Source organism: Lissotriton vulgaris, chromosome 7 (genome assembly GCF_964263255.1).
Source record: "Lissotriton vulgaris chromosome 7, aLisVul1.2, whole genome shotgun sequence".
NCBI lineage: Eukaryota > Metazoa > Chordata > Amphibia > Caudata > Salamandridae > Lissotriton > Lissotriton vulgaris.
In genome coordinates, this window is record NC_141695.1 from 805,388,790 (window position 1) to 805,411,382 (window position 22,593).

General features: G+C 48.3%; 1 protein-coding gene across 3 annotated transcripts in view; it reads left to right on the forward strand.

Annotated features, from left to right (window-relative positions):
* LGALS3BP (galectin 3 binding protein) overlaps positions 1–22,593 on the forward strand; it is a 150,624-nt gene that overhangs the window by 33,593 nt on the left and 94,438 nt on the right. For all 3 annotated transcript variants that reach the window (XM_086931072.1, XM_086931073.1, XM_086931074.1), the window contains exon 3: positions 12,980–13,171. In XM_086931072.1, the coding sequence (XP_086787198.1) occupies positions 12,980–13,171 (192 nt within the window). The remainder of the gene's footprint in view (positions 1–12,979; positions 13,172–22,593) is intronic.

Here is a 22,593-nt window from a genome sequence, read left to right on the forward strand (position 1 = left end):
AAAAATACAGAAGGAGAAAAAAAAACTTTCCATATCCGTAAAAGAAAAAAGCAAGCAAAACAAATGCAAAAGGCAGATTCCTTTGTAGTTAGCAGAAACATCAAATCTATCCTGGAAAAAGAGTTCCCCAGATTTTATCTATTTTCTTTAGTGAGCGATCCCCTCTTTTTTTGGCCCAAGCAGATTCCATGTCATATATTTCATTCACCAAAAACCACCACTCAGCCGCGTGAGGTGGTTTATCTGATATCCATACCCTTGCAATAATCAATCTAGCACATGATAGCAAAATAAAAAGCAAATCTTTAAATGGAGCGGTAGTTGGTTGCAGTCCTAAGAGTATCATCTCTGCTGATAATGGGGCAGAGATCAGTTGTTTCTGCTTCATAATATCTTCTATATTTTTCCAAAATATACGTAAAGTAGGACATGAGACAATCATATGTTCTAGGTCAGCAGCCAATAAATTACATTTCGGACATTGTATGCGATCGTTTGAAGCATTATTACCGGTCCATCTAGAGATTTGTATCGGAGTATAATATAGCTGGCAAACAGTCTTGTAGGCTTGCAATTTTAAACTAGATGAGTGAACAAGCTTGTCAACGTTATTTAAAAAGGAAGAAATATTGTTTGGTGACATACCTACACCTAGTTTAGTAGCCCATCTTTGCGCCAACTTAGGACAATCATCAGTTTTAAATTGAGTAAGACATTTATAGCCCAGGCTAAGTATAGATTTGTTTTTCCCCCTTCCCCATATATACATACTTAAATATCTGAGTCTAATTTTGCTAATCAAAAAATTGCGTATCTGTATATATTTAAATTGCATATTTTCGGGTAGTTTATAAAGTACTCTCAATGTTCCAAACTCCAAAAAGCCCATTGAGCCATATAAGTCACCCAGCTTGGTTATACCTAAGTCAGCCCATATTTTTCCAACAGAATCACTAAAAATTCCAGGTAAGCCAGGATTATTCCAAAGTGTTCGATTAGGATGGAAAAATGAAGTTTTATCAATAGCCATTATTATATTCCATATTCCAACCGCATCTTTAGCGGTCTTGAACCTCACTCTCTTATAGTAATTCGGGTCGTTAGCTCTTGCAAGGAATTGTATGGAGTTAGATCCTAGCATAAAGTGGTGAAAATAATACGGGTTACTAGAGTTGAAAAGGCTACGGATTCGACCCAGAAAAGAAGCATAAAAATAAAATTTAAAGTCGGGGAAATTAAGACCTCCTTTACTAAATAGCAGCTTCAAAGAAGAAAGTGCTCTGCTGTTTTTTTTATAACCCCATATAAAGCTTCCAAGGATACCATCTAATTTTTTAAAAAATAGATTATTAACAAACAGAGGGATAGACCTAAACAAATACAGAAATTTAGGTAAAATATTCATTTTAATAAGATTTATCCGTCCTAACAGGTTTAAGGGGATCTTATGCCATTTTTAAGTAGCTTTGCATTATCTCTTAACCACATCGCTGCTAGGGATATTTTTCCCCTGTGCTGGGATTCTGTAAAGTCTATACTTCATGACGAGCTCAGCTCGTCATCAGCACAGCTCAACTGTGCCTCATGACGAGCTGAGCTCGTCATCAGCATCGAAAGGGTTAATAGAGAGTCATAATTAAGTGTCTTAATGTCCCTCATATTGGATGTCATTTTAATGCCTAAATAAGTAGCAGTGTGGCAGATGCCCATGACTGGAACACTAGGCTTATAGTTTACGATAATTTGCATTTTATTCAGGTTTAATTTATATCCGGAGACAGCCCCAAACTCATCCGCTTCTTTAATAATTCCCGCCATGGCCTCTGTCACATCAGTTGTATATATAGCCAAATCATCAGCATAGGCTTTGATTTTAAGTGTATTAGTACCAAAAACGAATGGTTTAATACCTTCTTGAAGCTGTATTGCATTAATGAATGGCTCCATAGATAAAGCAAATAAGAGTGGTGAAAGAGGACACCCTTGACGGGTCCCTCTTTGAATTGAAAAATTAGGGGATAGTAAATTAGCGTATCCTATTTTTGCGTTAGGGCAGTCATAAAGTGCCTGTATTCTTGGTAAAAACTGCGTCTTGAAGCCAATTTCCTTAAGAGTTGCCCACAGATACTCCCACCCCACCCGGTCAAATGCTTTTTCTGCATCAAGTAACACCATACCGAGTGAGGAGTGATTAGTTGCGGCAACGTCAAACGCTGTGATGGCCATGTTAATATGTGCAGTTGTATCTCTGCCTGTCACGAAACCATGTTGGTGTTGGCTGACCAGCTTAGGCATAAGGGGAGCTAATCTCATGGCTAGTAATTTAGCGTATGCTTTAGCGTCTGTATTAATCAAAGAGATGGGCCGTAGGATCCGCATTCTTCCGGTGTTTTGTTCTTTTTAAAAAAATATATAATTTTGGCAGTTTTCCAAGAATTAGGAGCCCTACCAGCCACACCTATCTGATTAATAACAGAGCATAGCAAGGGTAACAGTTCATCGCTGCAGATTTTATACATTTCAATAGGAAGCGTATCCTCTCCAGCAGCTTTCCCCGAGGGGAGAGAGGAGATAGATAATTTTAATTCCGCAAGAGTGAAATCATTTTCTAATTTTTCCATCTCTTGTGATTCCTTTTCTAATACCCAGTTCTTTTTAAAATATCTCTGCATGATGTCTATCGCAGGAGAATGTTCCGGAGTGTACAGTTTACTGTGCTAAGCGACAAACTGTTGTAAAATTTGTTCCGGCTGAGTGTAATTAGCTCCATCAGCCCCTTTTATGTTTTTGATTAATGAGTTAGCTCTATCTTCCGCAATTTTGTACGCGAGAACCTTACCAATTCTGTCCCCACACTCATATTGTGTTAGTTTGTATTTTTGGAGCTTGGAGCTAATCTTTTCTCTTAAAACTTTTTTGGTCTTAGATCATAATGTAGTTAATTTAAGTTCTAGTAGATCTCTATTTGAAATGAAAAAACCCCTATCTTCTTGTCTAAGAGTTTCTGCCAGCTGTTGTTCTAATGACCTAATATTTAGTGTTATTTCCTGGGTTTCTTTTTTTTGTTTCAAATTCTGCCTAATTATGAACTCCTGAGCAAACCCTCTGATATTCGCTTTGCATGCATCCCATACATAGATAAGTGGGGCTGAGTTTATATTAAACTCCACAACGTCTTTGATATTCTTTTTCAGCTCAGAGATGAATACGGAGTCTGTCAGCAGGAATATCGGGAATGCGAATACTCTAACCTCTTGTTTTTTGGAAATAATATTAAACCGTAAAAGAATGGGATTATGGTCCGAGGTTACTTTTGGGCATATTTCCATTTTACAATCTCCTAATAAGTTATCAGAGGCCCAGGCCATATCGATACGGGAACACAATTTGTGCAGCGCCGAGTAGTATGTATAGCCTGCCTTCATAGGGTAAAGGTTCCTCCATATATCTTTCAAATTGTGTAGTGTAGTTTGTAGTGTCTTTGGCATAATTAATAACACAGTTAAAATCGCCCACTCTCTGGGAAACGTCAGGCTGAGAAAAAATAGAATGATAGCACCTTTGGGTGCACTAAAAATGTTTTTCTCCGTTTAAAAGAAAGGCTGCGCTTCGGTGGAGCGGGGGCTCTGCCGAGGCATTTCTTCTTCCTGCGGGGCATTTATACTTTAGCAGCATACTTACCTGACCTGTGGCTCACCTACGGGGCAATCTGTTGCTGGTCTCCCCTGCCGCCTCTGCTTTCTACAACTCTGCGGCCTCCGAGGGGGGAGACTCCAGCTTCCAGGACTCCCTGCGGCCGGACTCAGTACACGCCCACTTCCGCGCCTGGAGGCGCTTAAAAGAAAGGCTGCGCTTCGGTGGAGCAGGGGCTCTGCCGAGGCATTTCTTCTTCCTGCGGGGCATTTATACTTTGGCAGCATACTTACCTGTCCTGTGGCTCACCTATGGGGCAATCTGTTGCTGGTCTCCCCTGCTGCCGCTGCTTTCTACAACTCCGCGGCCGCCGAGGGGGGAGACTCCAGCTTCCAGGACTCCCTGCGGCCAGACTCAGTACACGCCCACTTCCGCGCCTGGAGGTGCTTAAAAGAAAGGCTGCGCTTCGGTGGAGCGGTAGCTCTGCCGAGGCATTTCTTCTTCCTGCGGGGCATTTATACTTTGGCAGCATACTTACCTGACCTGTGGCTCACCTACGGGGCAATCTGTTGCTGGTCTCCCCTGCCGCCGCTGCTTTCTACAACTCCGCGGCCGCCGAGGGGGGAGTCTCCAGCTTCCAGGACTCCCTGCGGCCGGACTCAGTACACGCCCACTTCCGCGCCTGGAGGCGCTTAAAAGAAAGGCTGCGCTTCGATGGAGAAGGGGCTCTGCCGAGGCATTTCTTCTTCCTACGGGGCATTTATACTTTGGCAGCATACTTACCTGACCTGTGGCTCACCTATGAGGCAATCTGTTGCTGGTCTCCCCTGCTGCCGCTGATTTCTACAACTCCGCGGCCGCCGAGGGGGGAGACTCCAGCTTCCAGGACTCCCTGCGGCCGGACTCAGTACACGCCCATTTCCGCGCCTGGAGGCGCTTAAAAGAAAGGCTTCGCTTCGGTGGAGCGGGGGCTCTGCCGAGGCATTTCTTCTTCCTGCGGGGCATTTATACTTTGGCAGCATACTTACCTGACCTGTGGCTCACCTACGGGGCAATCTGTTGCTGGTCTCCCCTGCCGCCGCTGCTTTCTACAACTCCGCGGCCGCCGAGGGGGGAGACTCCAGCTTCCAGGACTCCCTGCGGCCGGACTCAATACACGCCCACTTCCGCGCCTGGAGGCGCTTAAAAGAAAGGCTGCGCTTCGGTGGAGCAGGGGCTCTGCCGAGGCATTTCTTCTTCCTGCGGGGCATTTATACTTTGGCAGCATACTTACCTGACTTGTGGCTCACCTATGGGGCAATCTGTTGCTGGTCTCCCATGCTGCCGCTGCTTTCTACAACTCCGCGGCCGCCGAGGGGGGAGACTCCAGCTTCCAGGACTCCCTGCGGCCGGACTCAGTACACGCCCACTTCCGCGCCTGGAGGCGCTTAATAGAAAGGCTGTGCTTCCACATCGTGGGACGCGCGCGGGCGTCGCCGGGAGAAGCCCGGGACAAGGGCGGGGCCGTCTGCGGCCGTCAGAGGCCAAAGGAGGCCGGGCTGGGCCATTGACCTTGGTTCTTTCCTCCCGAGACTTCAAATAACCGTGAGTGTTAATTGTTGAGTGGGATCACTGACTGCTACATCGAGCCGGTCAGCCATGGCTAAATTGCGTTCTTGCAAAACTCCATCTTCGTCTGGACCACTAGATAACTACATGGTAAAAGTGGTGAATAAGATCAACACTGCACATCGTATGTCACTATGCCGAGTTAGCCCGCCAGTTTTACCCACTAACGGTTCTGCGCCTGTAGAGTTTTGTGATCTAGCTCCAGGAGGCTCTCCAAGTACTCAAATAGATGCAGATACTGATATTCCTGACATTCCTGTTAGCCCAGTTCCCGCAGTGGCTCTATTAGATAGCTCTTTGTCTTCCTCCATTCAACCGTTGCCTTTAGTGTCCCCGGAGTCCCCCCCAGCTCCCCCGTTGGCACAAAGGAAAGTGAGATCTTGTAGAGGTGCACAAAGTAAACGTGGGGTGTATAAGAGAGCTAAGAGGGTGGCTACTACTCCGGTTGACGATGGGGGAGTTCTGCCGGATAGTTTAAATGAGGAGGGTATGTTAAAACTGAATAGTGAACAATTCAACTCCTTGATCAACATGTTCGCAGAGAAAATGGAGACTATGCTTAGACCCCTGGCAGATAGAGTTGAACTGGTCACAAAAGAGGTGTCCAAATTGGGCAACCTTTTATCTTCCCACCTAGCCACTGTAGAGATAAACCCTCAAAAATCTAATGCTAGTTCAAAAGAAACCAAGGGCCCTGCAGTTTCTAGTAAAGGGGTTGGGGATAAAATGGATCAGGTGTCAAAGGAGGTTTCTAGGTTGGGTGTCCTTCTGTCTGCACATTTGTCTTCATCCAAAGCAGACAGGAATACTAACTCGGGCACTGCCATAAACGCTGCTACTGTAAATGAGGGGGCCTCAAGTTCTTGTAGTGGGAGTCATAATGTAACAAACACCGCCCCAGTTGTAACACCTGCACAGCCCTCGAGTAATCAACCTATTCCTCCTCCTATCCTGAAAGCTAACCCTGCCCCTATTGCTGCAGTGAATAATTCAGTGAATAACACAGGGTTGAGGGAGTACAGGCAAATACAATTAGTTAACTTACCACCAGATTGCGCTCCTTATATAGTAGTGCTAACAAACGTCCCTGGTATAGCTTCACAGTTGAATGATGTAAGGGGGGAAACAATGGATTCTTTGAATCATAAAGTTCTGGCATGGCTGGGTAAATACTGCGTTTTTACTCTTATGTTTCGAAATGACATTATATCGACACGCAGAGTGGGCTGGATTGGTAATTCTAGGAAAACAGCCAAGGGAGACTGCATCATTGTAAATTTTAGGCACCCCCAGCATGTAGCCACTGTTCTTCTGAGGGCGGCCTCTTTACCAATCACAGAAGATTTTATTTGTGCACGCCCCCTTGGGCTTTTCTATAACCATCTTAGTAACATCCCTAAATCCCATGTTACCCAACAGAACCCACCACATCCCCTTTTATACAGAGCGCTGGATTGTGTGCCTATCCTCGTCATCAAACTCCATTGGCAATGGACTCCTATTGTTATGCTTTGTGTAGGCCAAACTTCCAAGCCGAACAAATTCTTCCACTTTGTAATCGGTTTGCGCCCCTGGCATCCTTGGAGGAAAATGATTGACTTGTAAACAACCCAAGGCCTAACCCACAGTCCTGCAGAATCATGACTTGGAACATTGCTGGGATTAGGGCCAAATGTGAAAATGAAATATGGATTGACTTTTTGAAAACGTTTGACATTTTGGCATTTCAGGAGACTTGGGACACAATGAATAGCTTCTCCTTGGATGGTTATAGTCATTTTTCTATTCCGGCCACAAGTAGTGTGGTAGGTCGATCAAAAGGAGGATTACTAAACTTGTTCAAACTTGACTTAAAAGGAGTGTTAACCCAGCTTGATTCAGGTTGTGAAAATTGTTTAATTGTTGAATTGAATTCCCCTGATTCATCAAACATTTTGTTTATTAACCTTTACAATGCTAATGCTTCGGAAAGTACCAGACATATTCTGGATTATATTGATAATTTTTTGTTGGTCTATAGAACCAAGGTAAATTGTTTCGAGATAATTCTTTTAGGAGACTTTAATATCCACCCCTGTAACCAGCCGTGCTCTAACTCAGTGGAAGAGGGCCCTCCCTGTTCTACATTTATGCACTTTGAACACTCAAAAAGAGGGGAGGCACTCGCGGATTTTTTGGCGGTGTCGAATCTCTATCAATCTGGATGCGGTGAAAGTGAAGATAGAGTCCCTACTTTTAAAGGATTCGGTGATGGCACAATTATTGATTTTATTTTTATGTCTTGTTTTATACTAGGTAAAGTGTTAAGGTATAATACAGTGGTTTCAGCCTTCAGTGATCATAATCCAGTTGTGATGGAAGTATCCAGGGATTTTTTAGCTATGAAATTATTGTCTAATAAGGGGGGCCGAAGCGTGATTCCTATAGATCAAGGCCATAGGTTAAAGTGGTTGAATATAAATCCCGAAATCATTGTCGAGGAAGTTCTGGTTAGGGCGGAGGGCGACGTAGCTATCTGCCTCGACTCAGGGGCATTAGACACTCAAGTAGTTGTGGCGTTTGATAATATCTGTAAACAAATCAATCAAAGTTTAACTGGGGCAAAAGGGCCTTCCAAACCTCATGTGAAGAGATGGTTCGATCACGCGTGCTCTAAGGCTCATGCCGATTTACTTAGGGCTTTAAAGACTAGTCCTAAAGATCGCGCCCTAATAGCTAAGTCAAGAGTATGTTATAAGAACACAATTCTAACTAGAAAGAACGAGTTAAAAGAAATTGCCTGGTCAAAGTTACTTGATCCCATGACATTAAAAAATAGTAGTCAGTTCTGGGAAGTTGTAAACCAGCCACTTTTCTCAAACGAGGATATTCGTCCTCTTGAGTCTAACATACCCGACGAGGCATGGATCAAAAATTTTGGAAGCATATATGCTAACATGGCACAACAGGATTGTCTAAATGAGTTTATCTATAGAAAGGAGGGTTCTTGTGTTACCTTTGATGTGAAAGAAGTTGAAAGGGCGATAGAACAAACCCTGCCAAATAAGGCTCCTGGCCCCGATGGCGTTCCTGCTGATATTTTTAAATATGCCCCAAAATTGTGGTCGAAGATCCTATGTAAGGTTTTTAACGCGTTAAATCATGATAATATCCCAGCATCTTGGAAAGAATCCATTATTGTTCCAGTTTTTAAAAAAGGTAATAGGGCAGACCCTGCCTGTTACCGACCAATATCCTTAATAGATTCTTCTGTTAAGGTTTTGGGTCGGGTCATCCTGTATAAATTACAGGAGTGCTTGACGATAAAGGTATTTTGTCAAATGCCCAATATGGATTCAGATCCAAAAGAGGTACTTTGGATCAGTGCCTTAATTTACAATTGCTGGTTGATAAATATACCAAGGCTAAGGATGGGGTTTATGGACCTGTCCTCAGCATTCGATCTTGTAAATCGTACAAAACTTTGGATGATTTTAACTGACCTAGGTCTTGACTCTGTTTTGGTAAATTTCCTAGCTGATCTGCATTCTGTTCTTTTAACCTCAGTCAGGGTGACTACAGAGGGGCATTGTTCTAGTCATTTCAAATCCAAAAGTGGGTCAGGCAGGGATGTATCATGGCCCCACTCTTGTTTACAGTTTATATAAATGCCCTTGAGCCGGTGCTTAGGGAGGCCGCGTCCGATATTCCGCATATAGGGGAACTTGGTATCCCTGTTCTCCTGTATGCGGATGACGCTGTCCTTCTGGCACGGACCGGTGTAGGCCTCCAACGTTTGCTGGACGCTTTTGGTCTTTTTATGATGTCCCTGGATCTTAAAATTAACGTTAAGAAATCTCAAATTATGATTATGGGAAGAGGCAAAAGAAAGGCAAATCTGAAAACGTTCTTTTGTGGCAAGGAGGAAATCTGTAGAGTCCCTACATTCCCGTATCTGGGGATTAATTTTGAGGAGAATGGGAACTGGGGACCACAGATTAAAAACAGAAATGTGGCCTTTGCTAGAACCTCCTCAGCAATCATGGGTTTTAGCAGAAAACTGGGGGCTAGGCCCATAAAGGCTTTGTTGAACATTTACAAAGCAAAATGCCTGACTGTAGCCACATATGGGTCTTCAATTTGGGGTACAGTGCAATAGACTGTCTACAAGTCACTGAAAATAAATTAATGAGAACAATTTTATCAGTGCCACAGTCTACCCCATCTTACACGATCCACTCAGAGTTAGGGGTCGGTTTTATTACAGATGCGATTAGAGTGGCCCCCTTAATATCCTGGCTTAAGACTTGGCTGAATGAAGAACTCTCCTTGAACCATGTTATCATTAAAGATTGCCTCTCATTAGATAACGTAAATAAAATCAAGTGGCTGTCTTATGTTAAACATTGCTTTCACAAACTAGGGAGACCTGAGCTCTTTCTCTCACCTGACAAAATAACTCGCAAAGACATAGCACTAATAAATGGGGCTATGCTACAAATACTGATGTTAGATAGAGAAGAAATCAAGCTCATAAAACCCACAGTAAGGAGCAACCTTATTGTTGCCAATCCCCCTGGACCTGATCTTTACCTTGTTTTAGTTAATCGTCTTTTCCACAGGTTTCTTTTGACACGCTTTTGTTTTAATATGATTCATTTGAACTTAGGTCACTTTCCTGAATGGTGTAGTCCTGAAAAGGCACCACCATGTTCCTGCGACAATTTTTCAACTCTGGACACCATGCATTTTTTGATGTTTTGTGGTAACTACACGGTGTTAAGGACCAAGTTCCTTGTTCCTATCCTTAAGGAGGCAGGGTTCTTACAAGTTAAGCCCGCTTTCCTATATCTGCAATTACTTAACAGCCCCAGGATTATTTTTCATGTCGCCAGTTATCTGACAGGTGCTGTTAGGGTTAGGAACAAGAAAAAGATAAAGTGAAGAATGATAAACTGTAATTGATTGAATTTTTAGAGCACTGTATATATTGGGATTTTAATAGAGCAATGTAATATGGTAGTCATATTTATGTTAAATGACCTTTTTAGCAATTTTATGAATTCTGTGGGATATTTTTAATACATGAATTGTAATTGTTTTTAATGTGTATTTTGAATGTATTGTATGCTTTCACCTTCTTTTTATGATATTGAATTATCGAAATAAAGTACTTTGACTGACTGACTGAGTTGGAGACCCAAGCTATGTACAGCAACCAGATGATGTTAGTCATACCGCTGAGGATCACACCAGTGGACACCAAAGTTTTGGTTTCCTGGAGCAGACCATTCTGATATCACTCCATATAGCTCCAAAACACACAATTCAAAGGCGCTAAATATACCCATTCTCCAGTCAGCACCTTCCCATTTAAAGAACTAACATTCCACTGACTAAAATGCCTCTGCCTGTTCTTCAATCCTAATAACCCAGTATTTGTAAAGGAGTCCCCAGCGCCTTGAGAACCTAAGGGTCTCAAGGCGCTGGGGACTGTCGGGTAGATTAATTGAGCTATTGCCCAGGGTCACCTGGCGCTGGGCTGAGCTGCTGCTGGCGCGCAAACCGTGAGCCCCATGCTTTGGAGTCAGCCACCCTGGCCGCTGCGCCACACCTCTCCCTCGATCCTGGCAGCTACAGCGCAGCATTAGCGCGAACCATTGGATGGGAGAATACACAGTGCACTGGCTGACTGCTTCATGAGAGCCAGTTCCTGTCAAAGCAGGGGAAACAAGTTAGCAGTGAAGTGCTCAAGTGTTGTTAACTTAGTTTTCCAGCTTGCACTCCTTCCCCATGCAGTTAGCCACGGTGATTATCACGTCCACAGCAATAGCAGAATTCAGGGAAACTGGGCTTCACTGAATTTAGATGCCAGCTCTACAGCCCAATGAGGCCCTGCCTGACTGCAGTGGTTGTGTTCACAGTGCAGCCTGGCCACCCATAGGGGTGAGAGGCATAGGTTTCTCGGTGCCAACATGTCTGCACATGTCATGCATGTCATGGAGGAGGCGTGATATGTGCAGTTGTGCTTTGGCATGTGAGTCTGTCAAGCTGCAGCTTGTACAAATGCACGTTTTTTAGATTCCACTTCCATTTTTCACTTTTCACGCTATGTACTTTGGAGAAAACCCACACAGGTACACAATGTCAAAATACTCAACACAATCTTATTTTATGTAAAGTTCAAATAAAGTGCAAGAAATCAAGGACCAGATGTAGGTAAATGAGAAATACAGATTTCTTAATAGGGAATTTTACGGATTCGCTATTAAGAAATCAGTATTTCCTATGTAGGTAAAGATTCGGTAAAAAATACTGAATCCTTAATATTCCTTAATACCGAATCAGTAATTGAGATTTGGTAATAAGGAATACCTACCCATTCATTTCTATGGCCTTGGAGGCCCATAGGAATGAATGTGAAGACATTCAATATTAGTGATTCGGTATTACCGAATCAGTAATACCGGGAGGTATTTCAAGGGTGCCAGGGTGTCCAAAGGACACCCTATTGCACCCTGAAATTTGCATGTGTGCACATGTGGCACATATAGATGCCCTAAGGGCATGGATGTGTGCCACATGGCACTTTAAAAAAAGAAAAAAAGTGTTTTTTTTAAGGGAAATCAGTAATTACCACCAACTTGAAGTTGGTGGTAATTACCGATTTCTTAAGGCTCAAAAGCACTCTTTAATGTGCTTCTTACATTGCATTTAAGGAATCGGTTTTACCGATTCCTCAACCCCTTCGATGCTCATGACGGAACGGTTCCGTCATGAGCATCAGTTGAGCTGTGCTCATGACGGAACCGTTCCGTCATGATCACACCCATTTCCATTAGGGGTCAGCACCGGGCGGTAAATCGTACCGCGCCGATGTGGTTAAATGCAAGAGCAATAAGGAATCGGTATACCGATTCCTTACCTACATTAGGAATGGCTAAATACCGGTCGGTAACGCTGAAATTTACAGAATTTCTGCGTTACCAACCGGTATTTAGCCACCTACATCTGGCCCTTAGTTTTGATCACAATCAGAGGCAGGAACCAAAATATGCAGGACCATAATTTACATGTGCAGGTGTAAAAGTATGGTTGTATTTTCTTTTGGCACAACTGCCTAAGACAGTCTTAGGCAAGCAAAGGAGACCTAAAAGACATGAGAGCTATTGTTTTTATGATCTTACGCGTATTAGGATGTTTAGTTTTAAGGTCAGCACTGTTCTATTCCATTTGGTACCTGAAGCACAAATCTGCACGCCTAATATGTTTATGCAAAAACAAAAACATTTTTGCAAGCCCTGCTCCTACATTGTCGTGACATTGTTGGTTCTCTAAGTCAGTGCTTAATTTGTAAAAAAAACAAAAAGTATCAGGGCTCTCAACAGGAGGCCCTTGAGGTTGCACCGCACATTGCCCCTGCCGTGCTGCCGTTGATAATTACAACACAACTACTAACCATCGCACTCCTTCAAGTGTGACGATTCAGACTATTCCCTTACACATCACTGTTTCTGAACATATAAAAATACATTAATATGTCCTGAAATATTTATACGAAATAGGCAGAGAGGCGAAACCTAATGCATTTATCAATGCTTGTTTCTGCTAGCTATCACCTTCAGGCATCTCCTCTCCTTCTTCTCTCACTTTTAGTAACTTTCTGGTCCTCCATCATTCTACTTTTGCTTCCTTCTGTTCACCTTCTCTTCCCATGTCCTCCATCTTCACCACTACACTATCTTCCTTTCTCTGACAGCTTTCAAGAATGGCGATGTGCGGTTGGTGGGGCACAGTCAGCCGAACGAAGGCCGTGTGGAAGTTTACTACAACAATACATGGGGCACGGTGTGCGATGACAACTGGGACATGAGAGACGCTGATGTGGTCTGCTGGCAGCTGGGTTTTGCGAACGCGACACGGGCCATGAAAGGAGGAAGCTACGGACAAGGTAAGTGAAGAAGAGAAAGGTGGAGGAGGACGGCATTCAGAGGTAATGGCGCTGTGATGAAACAACATGAAGGGTAGGGCTAGGGGAACAGCCTTTTCAACGCAACTTTTACGACGCATGCCTTTACATCGCAAGTTTTACAACGCATGCTGTTGCAACGCATTGCGCTGGGGGGCGCTCTATGATAGGGAACAGATTTAATTTACTATCCAACACCTTCCCTACTATCTACGGGGACTGGAGTTGGAATAGTAAATTAAACTATTCACTATCCAGCACCCCTCAACACTATGCGTTGTAACAGCATGCGTTGTAAAACTTGTGATGTAAAGGCATGCATAGTAAAAGCATGCGTTGTAATGTCATACAACCGTAGGGCTATATCAAGAGTGAAAGATTGTCATGTTTCTTTATGTTAGACAGCATTTGTAAAGCGTGCATTCACCAAGCAGGCACATGGCTCTGGGTAAAAGGAGGTAACAACAAGATCAGGAGTCTAGCCATATGCTTGTCTAAAAGTGTCCTAAATCTGGAATAGACAGTTGTAGATCTTATGTCATGAGGAAGGGAGTTCCAAAGATATGGGGCAATTACAGAAAATCTAGCACCGCCCACCCTCTTCTTTTTAAATTTAGGGACGGATAACAAGTTATGGTGGGCTGATCTGAGATTGCGTTTTGGGGTGTATGTTTTAAATCTAGAGGACAGAAAGATTGGGCTTTTGTCATACAGTGATGTAAAAATAATACAGACAGTTTTTTGTATTTTTTTTTATTTTTGGAAAACCTTTATTTTCAAATCAGTGCACACAGCTATTTAGCCTTACATCCCGGAGGCTAGGCAGCATATTATCGGTCAATCGGCTGGTGTACAGTAAGCATATTACCAAATCGTACAAGGTTTTTCTTTTTAAAATTTTCGAAAAATAACGGAGATGAAAAAGGGAAAAGCATCAAACTAGTGCTAGGAAACAAGGCAATTAAACATTTGTGTAACAGAGCCCGATCATAGGAAAAGCTAGGCCCAATAACATAAAAACAATGTGAACAGCACCAATTGCAAGACCATGGAGGGGGAGGATACAGGATACATCCGCTAATAGGACGTATGTTGGATTCATTGGCTACGGGGACATTCGTTCTTCCAGGGGGGCGGTGTCAGGCGGCAGGCAAATATCACCCCTATACTCGTTCCAGGCCCCCCATATCTTTTGCCACTTTTTGGGTTTACCCCTGGCCACGTACACCGTCTTCTCTCGGAACATGCACCAATCCATGTTGGCCTTCCACTGTACCACCTTTGGGGCTGTAACAGCACCCCACATCTGAGCAATATCTCGTTTCGCAACCATGTTCCCCAAGGTGACCCATTGTGTTTGTGCACTATTATAATCAGTAGGACCCCACACATTCAGGAGGCAGCGCCGGGCCTCTGCCATCACGTCTACCCCAGTCACCTCGCTCATGATCATATGTACACGCCTCCAGTAGGAAGCGACCACCCGGCACTCCCAGATAATATGCATGAAGGTGGCCAATGCATCACAGCCACGCCTGCAGAGGCCGTCCACTGAATGACCCATGTGTATCAGCCTGGGACCAGTCACGTACACTCTATGTAAATGTAAATGTGGCGTATTTGTATAGCGCGAACAGTGACCCGGAGGCATCCCGGCGCTTGTACTCCTACCACAAGGGAACCCCTCCTGGCTTTTCCTTGTGGGGTGTCCACTCCTGGGCATCCCATGGTGAAACCAGGCATCCCTTGTGTATCGGGGGCCTTTGTGGAGACTAAGCAAGCTATTGCCCAGAGTTGCAGCGTGGGGCCCATGCTTAGAATCGGCACTGAGGCGAGAATATCCGGTCAGAGGAATTTAAGCCCAAAACCCGCCGAGGCGGGAATCGAACCCTGGTCCCTGGCCAGCGTTCTGCATCAAGGTCTGCCGCTCGAAGCATTGAGCCACACTTCTCCACGTCATCATTTTAAACAGTACCGCACGCCCGGGCAGGGAAAGCGGGAGCTTCCGCCATCCCTCTACGTCACGCCGGAGACGGGCGCCTGGGATCCGTTAAAATATAGATCCCCAAGTATTTGAATCCCGGCCGCGCGACCTGTATGTTGCAGTCCCTTGGAAGCCGAGGTGTCCCACCTCTCAGCACGTATAGGTGTGACTTCGACCAATTAATAACCAGGCCAGAGTGCCGACCAAAAAGACGTAGCACATCACACACCACAATGAGTGACTTACAAGGAGAGGTGAGATATAGCAAGATGTTGTCTGCATACAGCGACACACGGTCCTCGAATCCAGGGGACCACCGTATTCCGTTTATATCCGGGTGTAGTCGCAGCCACGCCGCCAGTGGTTCAAGCGCCAATGCAAACAACAGGGGCGACAGGGGGCCACCCTGCCTGGTGCCTCTGCGGAGAGCAAAGGACGTAGATACACGACCATTAACCGTTACGTTGGCAAGCGGGCTAGCGTACAGGAGCTTGACCCATCCTATTCGGGACCAAATCCGAACTTCGCCAACACTGCCCACAGATAGTTCCTCTCGAGGGAGTCAAACGCCATCGTAGCATCCAAAGACGCCAGGACGGCAGGCTCCCTGAGCGTGTGGGCCCTCGCGAGGGCCCCATGTAGTCTCCTGAGGTTAAGGGCAGTGTTGCGGTGTGGAATAAAGCCTGACTGGTCCGGGTGAACCAAGTCGCTAATCGCTCCAACCAAACGGTTGGCAAGCAGTTTAGCCAGAATCTTGGGTTCAGCATTCAACAGAGAGATGGGACGATACGATCGACACAGGTCTCTGGGCTTCCCTTCCTTATGAATGACCACAATGGTGGCCAGTCTCTGGTCCAAGGGAAGCATGCCCATCTCCCGCGCCTCCAGGAACATGTTCCGCAGGGGCGGGGAGATGGCATCAGGCTTAATCTTGTAAAGCTCCACTGGTATACCATTGGGGCCGGGCGCTTTGCCAGATCTCAGGGAACGTATTGCGAGGGCAATCTCATCGGCAGTAATATCCCTATCCATGTCGTCCCGCTCCGCTTCCGACAGGCACAGGAGCTCCGCTTTTGCCAAGAGCTCCCCAGAGTCAGTCTCAGACATGTCGGAGACCGAGGTGTAAACGGTCTCGAAATAGTCTGCAAATGCCATGACAATGGCACTCGGGTCGGTGACAGTCACGCCGTCCTCCCCCAGCACCTCCGGGACCACACGGCTGGCTCTCTCTTTTTTATCCAGCCAAGTGATGAGTTTGCCCGCCTTGTCCCTGACATCATAGATCCTACCGTGTTGCTCTCTACCCATGACCTTGGCAGCATCAGTAACAGTAGCTCGATACTCTGACTGTTTAAGTGAGAGAATATGGAGTAGGTCCGGTGTCGGGTCGACTTCCAATTGGGAGTCCAGATCTTCAATTTCAGAATCAATCCGCACCACATCCGCGTCCCTGCGTCTCCGAACCTCAGCTATAAGGGAGAACGCCTCACCCCTCAAGACCGTCTTAAAGGCCTCCCATAGGGAGATAGCCGATGTAACTGACCCCGAGTTTTTAGAGAAATAAAGCTCAATAGCCTTAGCCATGAGTCCACGAGTCTTGGGGTTGCGGAAGTACCACGGATTAATTGATACCACCCTCTCGGTCGCCACGATGTCGAAGTCAAAGGACACCCAGACCGGAGAATGGTCTGAGATGCCCCTCGCCATTAGTCGGGTCTCAGAGACTGCCGACGCGTGGGCCGCTAGAGCCAGAACATAATCGATTCTGAAGAGGCTTCCGTGTGCCCCTGAGTGGAATGAGTATTGACTCTGGGTAGGGTGCATGAGCCGCCAGCAGTCAATAAGTTCCATAGTGTCCAGGAAGTCGGGAAGCCAGGATTGCGAACCTCAGAGATCTCTGGATGGATATCTGTCTAGGGTCCCCGAACAAACTGCGTTGAAATCCCCTCCTATAATAAGCAGACCCTCAGGGAGACCTAAAATGGCGCCCCCAATGTCCTGAAACGTGTTGTTTTGCAACCCTGGGGGAACATAAACCGAAACCAGAACCAAGGACCGCCCCTCCCATCTCCCCGAGACGGCGACGTAACGCACCCTCTCATCAGCAACACTAGAGTCAATCTCAAATGGGAGAGACGCGCGCACCATGATCCCCGCCCCCCGGGATCCCGAAGAGAACCCCGAGTGCGCCACCGTCTTGAAACCCTTCCTGTTAAGCGCTTGGCACGTGTTCCCCACCAAGTGTGTCTCTTGTAGCAAAATAACGTCGGGCATACATCTTTTAAACAGTTGCAAGACCACACCTCTCTTTATGCGATCCCCCAGCCCATTGACATTCCAACACAATACTTTTAGGTTCCTACCCCCCATCGTCGAATTGTGGGCCTTCGCCAGTCCCAGCAGGCATCATAGTTACAGAACCATAAGAATTACAGTTTTTACATTGCCTTGGAGAAGAGGAAGGGAAAAAAGGAAAAAACATACAACCAACAACCAAACCACCCCCCACCCTGCACCCCTGCATCAGACTAAGTAGCCCCCCCAACCAGCAGTGTGCCTGTCGCCCCAGAAAACTATGCTACAGAAAGACCCTAGAGGAGAATGGAGATCACGCAGGCCCCCCGCCACCCTCCATAACCAAGTAAAGGATATTCATTATAAAGTGCAGGAATGTGATACCGGTTGTCACCAGCAGTCCCCGAAGATAGACTCTACTCCTGTTGCTCAGGGCCTCCCGAGGCGCCCTCCGATTGTTCCTCGCGTTCATCATGTTCTGCGGCAAGGGGCGTGGCTTGGGTGCCGATGGCGATGGTCGCCTGAGAGCTCGGCTCCGGGACTGAGCCCGTGATTATCCTGTAAATCGGAGGCTGCGGGGCACCCCAACCCCCGCATTCTGCTGATCGGCCCGACGGGGACCTGCCGGAGCCCTTGGCGCAGTCCGAACGTGTGGTGACCCGGCGGAAAATCGAAGTTGGTGGAACTGCGGAGTGCGACCCAACATGGCGCCCGGACTTCATTGTCCCCTTGGCCGGGTCCATTAGACTGGAGGAGCATCACTGGCAGCGGCGCACCCTCTGCTCTACCGTCTCCCAGGGATATGAGGGTCTGGATATCGGTCTGATTGGACTCTTTAAACGGGGATCGCACCCAGATGGGCAGATGCCCTCTCTGTAGTGGATCTCGGCACGCGGACGCCTGGAGGCCCCGACGGTAGCCCCGCTCCCTGCGCCGCACGCGGCTGCTTTTTCCTGGCCGACCCTCTTCCATGGGAGGCGCATCCCTTTGGCGCCACAAATCATCCGGCGGAGTTGGTGACCCTCATTCCGGGACTTTATCAGCCACACAGGCCTGCCCGACCTGGCGCCGATTGTCTCCGCCTCCTCCTCGGTGCCCTCAGACGACGTGGTGGTGGCGCGAGCCGAAGCTGAGAAGGTCCAACGGGCCCTGGAGACGGGGATCTCCGGCACTCGACCCGAGGACCAGCAACCGGGAGAGTCATAGCCGGCGCCCGCACTCGGTGGCGCCTGCTCCTGGATCCACATTGTGTGCTCCCGGCGACATGGGGAAACCTAGGGGAGCCAAGGGAACTACCCCAGCCGCCTCAGACTCGGAGTCCCAGGACAAAGAGGAACGTGTGGACCCGGAGAGTTCTGGTGGCGCACCAATGCAGCAGCAATTTGACCGCATCTTGGAGGCGATTGCGACCACGCGCTCGGCCCTCCAGCAGGACATTGCCCAGGTGGCGACGAGCCTAGGCCTCCTTCGAGCGGATCACGGCAAACTTTCGGACAGGGTCAAGGAAGTGGAGAGCTCGGTGAAAACTTTGGAGCCGGCGCAGCGAACCTTGGCCGCGACTATGAAGGATGCCCTGTCCTGGATTACTGCCCTGGAGCAGCGAGCGGAGGATGTGGAAGGCCGTAAAAGGCGAAATAACATCCGTGTGGTGGGCCTGCCGGAGAAGATTGAGGATGGCGACATGGTGGCATACTTGGAAGCCTGGCTCCGAGACACGGTGGCCCCGGAGGGTCTATCCTCCTTCTACACCCTGGAGCGAGCTCATAGAGTCCCAGCGAGGCCACCACAACAGGGACGTGCCCCGCGACCGGTGGTGGCACGGTTATTGCACTTTCGAGACAGAGACCTCATCCTCAATGCCGCCAGACATAATGGTCCATTCAAAGTGGCGAACAGCCAGGTGAACATCTTCCCGGATTACACCTATGAAACCCAACGTAGACGGTTTTCCTTCTTGGCGGTCAAGCGCGAGCTCCGGAGCGAGGGCATCCAATACTCGCTCCTATTCCCCGCAAGGCTCCGCATAATTGTCGATGACAAGACTCAATTCTTTGATACCCCGGAGGATGTCTGTAACTGGCTTGAACTCTATAGAGCAGGGAAAGATGGCTTCGGCTCCTCAACTCAGCTGGCGGCGGAGCCGGAGCAGAGACGGCGGTCTAAAAGGATTCGGAGTCGCCGTGGCCACTCAGGCGGGCCCTCAACTGCGGAGACATCGACGGAGCGGAAGGGAGTGCTGGAGGTGTTATCTGCGCTATCTGGCTCACGGGACGGTGCCATTGCAGAGGAAGCGGACCCTGGTGACGAGGGGGTACCGACGGACTCCGAGGAATCGGTGACTGATAGCGTCCACACGCCGGTGATCACACCGAAATCGGTGGAGGACCTTCTGGATGGACAGGGTTAACGGGGTGAGCTACTTCAGTTTGGGTGGGGGCCCGACACGGGGGTGGCGGGTGCCGACGATTGCTGCTGACTCCCGGGGAGGGGGGGGGTGGGGTGCCTTGCTTTTGCCCCGAGGGTTTTGAGCACTGTTTTGGGCTTGCCATAGTCCTGGTGGCCTGGGCATCGAGGGCCCACTGCCAACGCCCGGCCCGCACCTGGCCCTTAAGGCCTTCCTACGGTGGCGACCGCAGGATTAGTCGGGGACAGTGGGGTTTTGGTGGGTATGGTTTGGATGGGAACTAGATGGTGCTATTTGGGTCCTGTTCTGGGGAGGGTGGATGGGGGTTTGGTTCGAACTGGGGTTGTTAAGTTTTGGTTGGGGAAAATGGCCGCCATCAGTGCTGGGTTGATTGATGCTCTTTCTTTGTTGGGACCCAGATGGGGAGACTTTGCGCGAACGATATGGGACAATGGCTGATGTTGCTAATCTGAAATGTATTACTTGGAACGTGCGGGGGCTTCACACCATGTGTAGGCGTCACAAAGTCCACGCTTATTTAGTGCGTAGGGGGGTACAAATGGCGCTGCTACAGGAGACCCATCTGAACAAGGCGGAAGGGGTGGCGCTACAGCGTAGGTGGAGGGGGCAGGTCTTTTGCACTTCGTACTCCGCGTATGCCAGAGGGGCGCTGATTTGGGTTAGAGCTGGGGTTCCCTTCCAGGTCACGAAAACAGTGATAGATCCAGAGGGGCGTTATGTGGCCATCTCGGGCACTTTGGGAGGGAGGGACCTAAACGTTTGCTGTGTGTACGCTCCCAATATAGACCAGACTGCCTTCCTTTCCAGGTTATCGGGCTCGTTGGCCCACTTCTTCTCCGGGCCCCTCCTGCTCGGTGGAGATTTCAACTCCGTAGTGGATGTGGACACTGACCGCTCGCATCCGCCCCTCCCTGATTCTCCGGTTCGCCGCGTGGCTAAGGGCAGCAGGGACTGGCAGACACACTGGGGTCTAACGGATATTTGGAGGGCGCAACACCCCACAACTAGGGACTATTCCTATTTCTCGGGCCTCCATGAGTTGCACGTCAGACTGGACGGATTTCTTGGCTCGCCTGAACTGGTTTCGGCAGCGGCCCGGTCTGAATATTTGGCCAGGACCATATCAGATCATAACCCCCTCCTGCTGGACCTTCGTTGGTTTCCCGGGGTGCCTGCAGTGCCCACCTGGAAGTTACGGCCCGAGATCCTTGAGGACAGTGTTTTCAAAGCGGACCTAGGCGATAAGATCTCGGAGTACTTTGCGTCCAACGGAGGCACCGCGAGCTCGAGAGCGCTAGAGTGGGACGCTTTTAAGGTGGTAGTGAGGGGGTACTGTATTTCTAAAAAGGTCGGCATGAGACGAATTATCCTTGCCGACCTAGATACAGCGGACCGGAAACTCCGCGAGTTGGAACTCCGCCGCCCCGGGCGCCCTGAATTACAGGAACGCACAGCGGAGGCGAAGGAGGCGGTATCGGCGGAGGTCGAACGGCTGCGCTGTTTTGACTACAAGGCCTATACGGTTAGGTCCCTCACAGAGGGGGATAGGTCGAGCGCGTTGCTGGCATGGCTAGCCAACCCTACGCGCCAGACCTCATTGACGACGTCCATGCGCATGGCAGACGGGACTGCGGTGCACACTCAACCTGAGATTCTGAGTTGCTACCTGCACTATTACGAAAGTTTATACCGCAGCCGCTCTGTCCGAGACCCTGACCTGCTGGATAATTATCTACGGCCTCTGGAGCTCCAAACAGTGGAGCAGGACGTGGCGAAAGCCCTGGGATCCGACATAGAACTGGGAGAGATCCGCAGCGCCATTAAAAAGATGGCGAGGAATAAGACCCCGGGCCTGGACGGCCTTCCTGTGGAGTTTTATGCGGCTTATGCTGATCTCCTAGCCCCAAGGTTATTAATAGTATACAGAGAGGCGAAGAGGCTTGGGCGGCTCCCAGGCTCGATGTGTGAGGCCTTAGTGGTTCCCCTCCTCAAGCCCGGAAGGGACTCATCCGATCCGGGGTCTTACCGTCCCTTATCAATGTTGACGGTTGACTATAAAATACTGAGCAGCATTTTGGCTTCGAGGTTGCTGGGGCACATGAGCTCTCTGGTACATGAGGACCAAGCTGGATTCATCCCCAGGCGTAACACGACCATGAACATTCGCAGATTGTTCCGCTTGCTGGGAGAACCGCTCGTGGACGCCCCGTGCCCGGTAGTCTTATCGGTAGACTTAGAGAAGGCTTTTGACAGCCTGGAATGGGACTACCTGTGCACTGTGTTACGGAGGTTCGGCCTCGGGGAGGGCTTCATCAGATGGACCACGGTCCTGTATGCCTCTGCATCGGCCAGGGTTCGGGCGGGCCCGCTAATTTCCTCACAATATCCGGTGGAGAGGGGCACGAGGCAGGGATGTTTGTTATCCCCGCTTCTCTTTGCGCTGGCGGTGGAGCCACTCGCGCTGCATCTCCGGTCGGGAACCCATTATACTGGCCTGTGGACTCCTTCGGGCCCACACCACATTTCGCTATATGCAGACGATCTGCTGCTCTTCCTTGAGGACCCGTTTGCTGCCTTGCATGGAGCTGCGACGGCGCTCACGGCGTTTGGGGAGGTCTCGGGCCTCCGGGTGAATTGGGCTAAGACCTGCCTTTTCCCGGTTCGCAAAGGCACCCCTAGCCCTGCTCTCAGTAGGGAGAT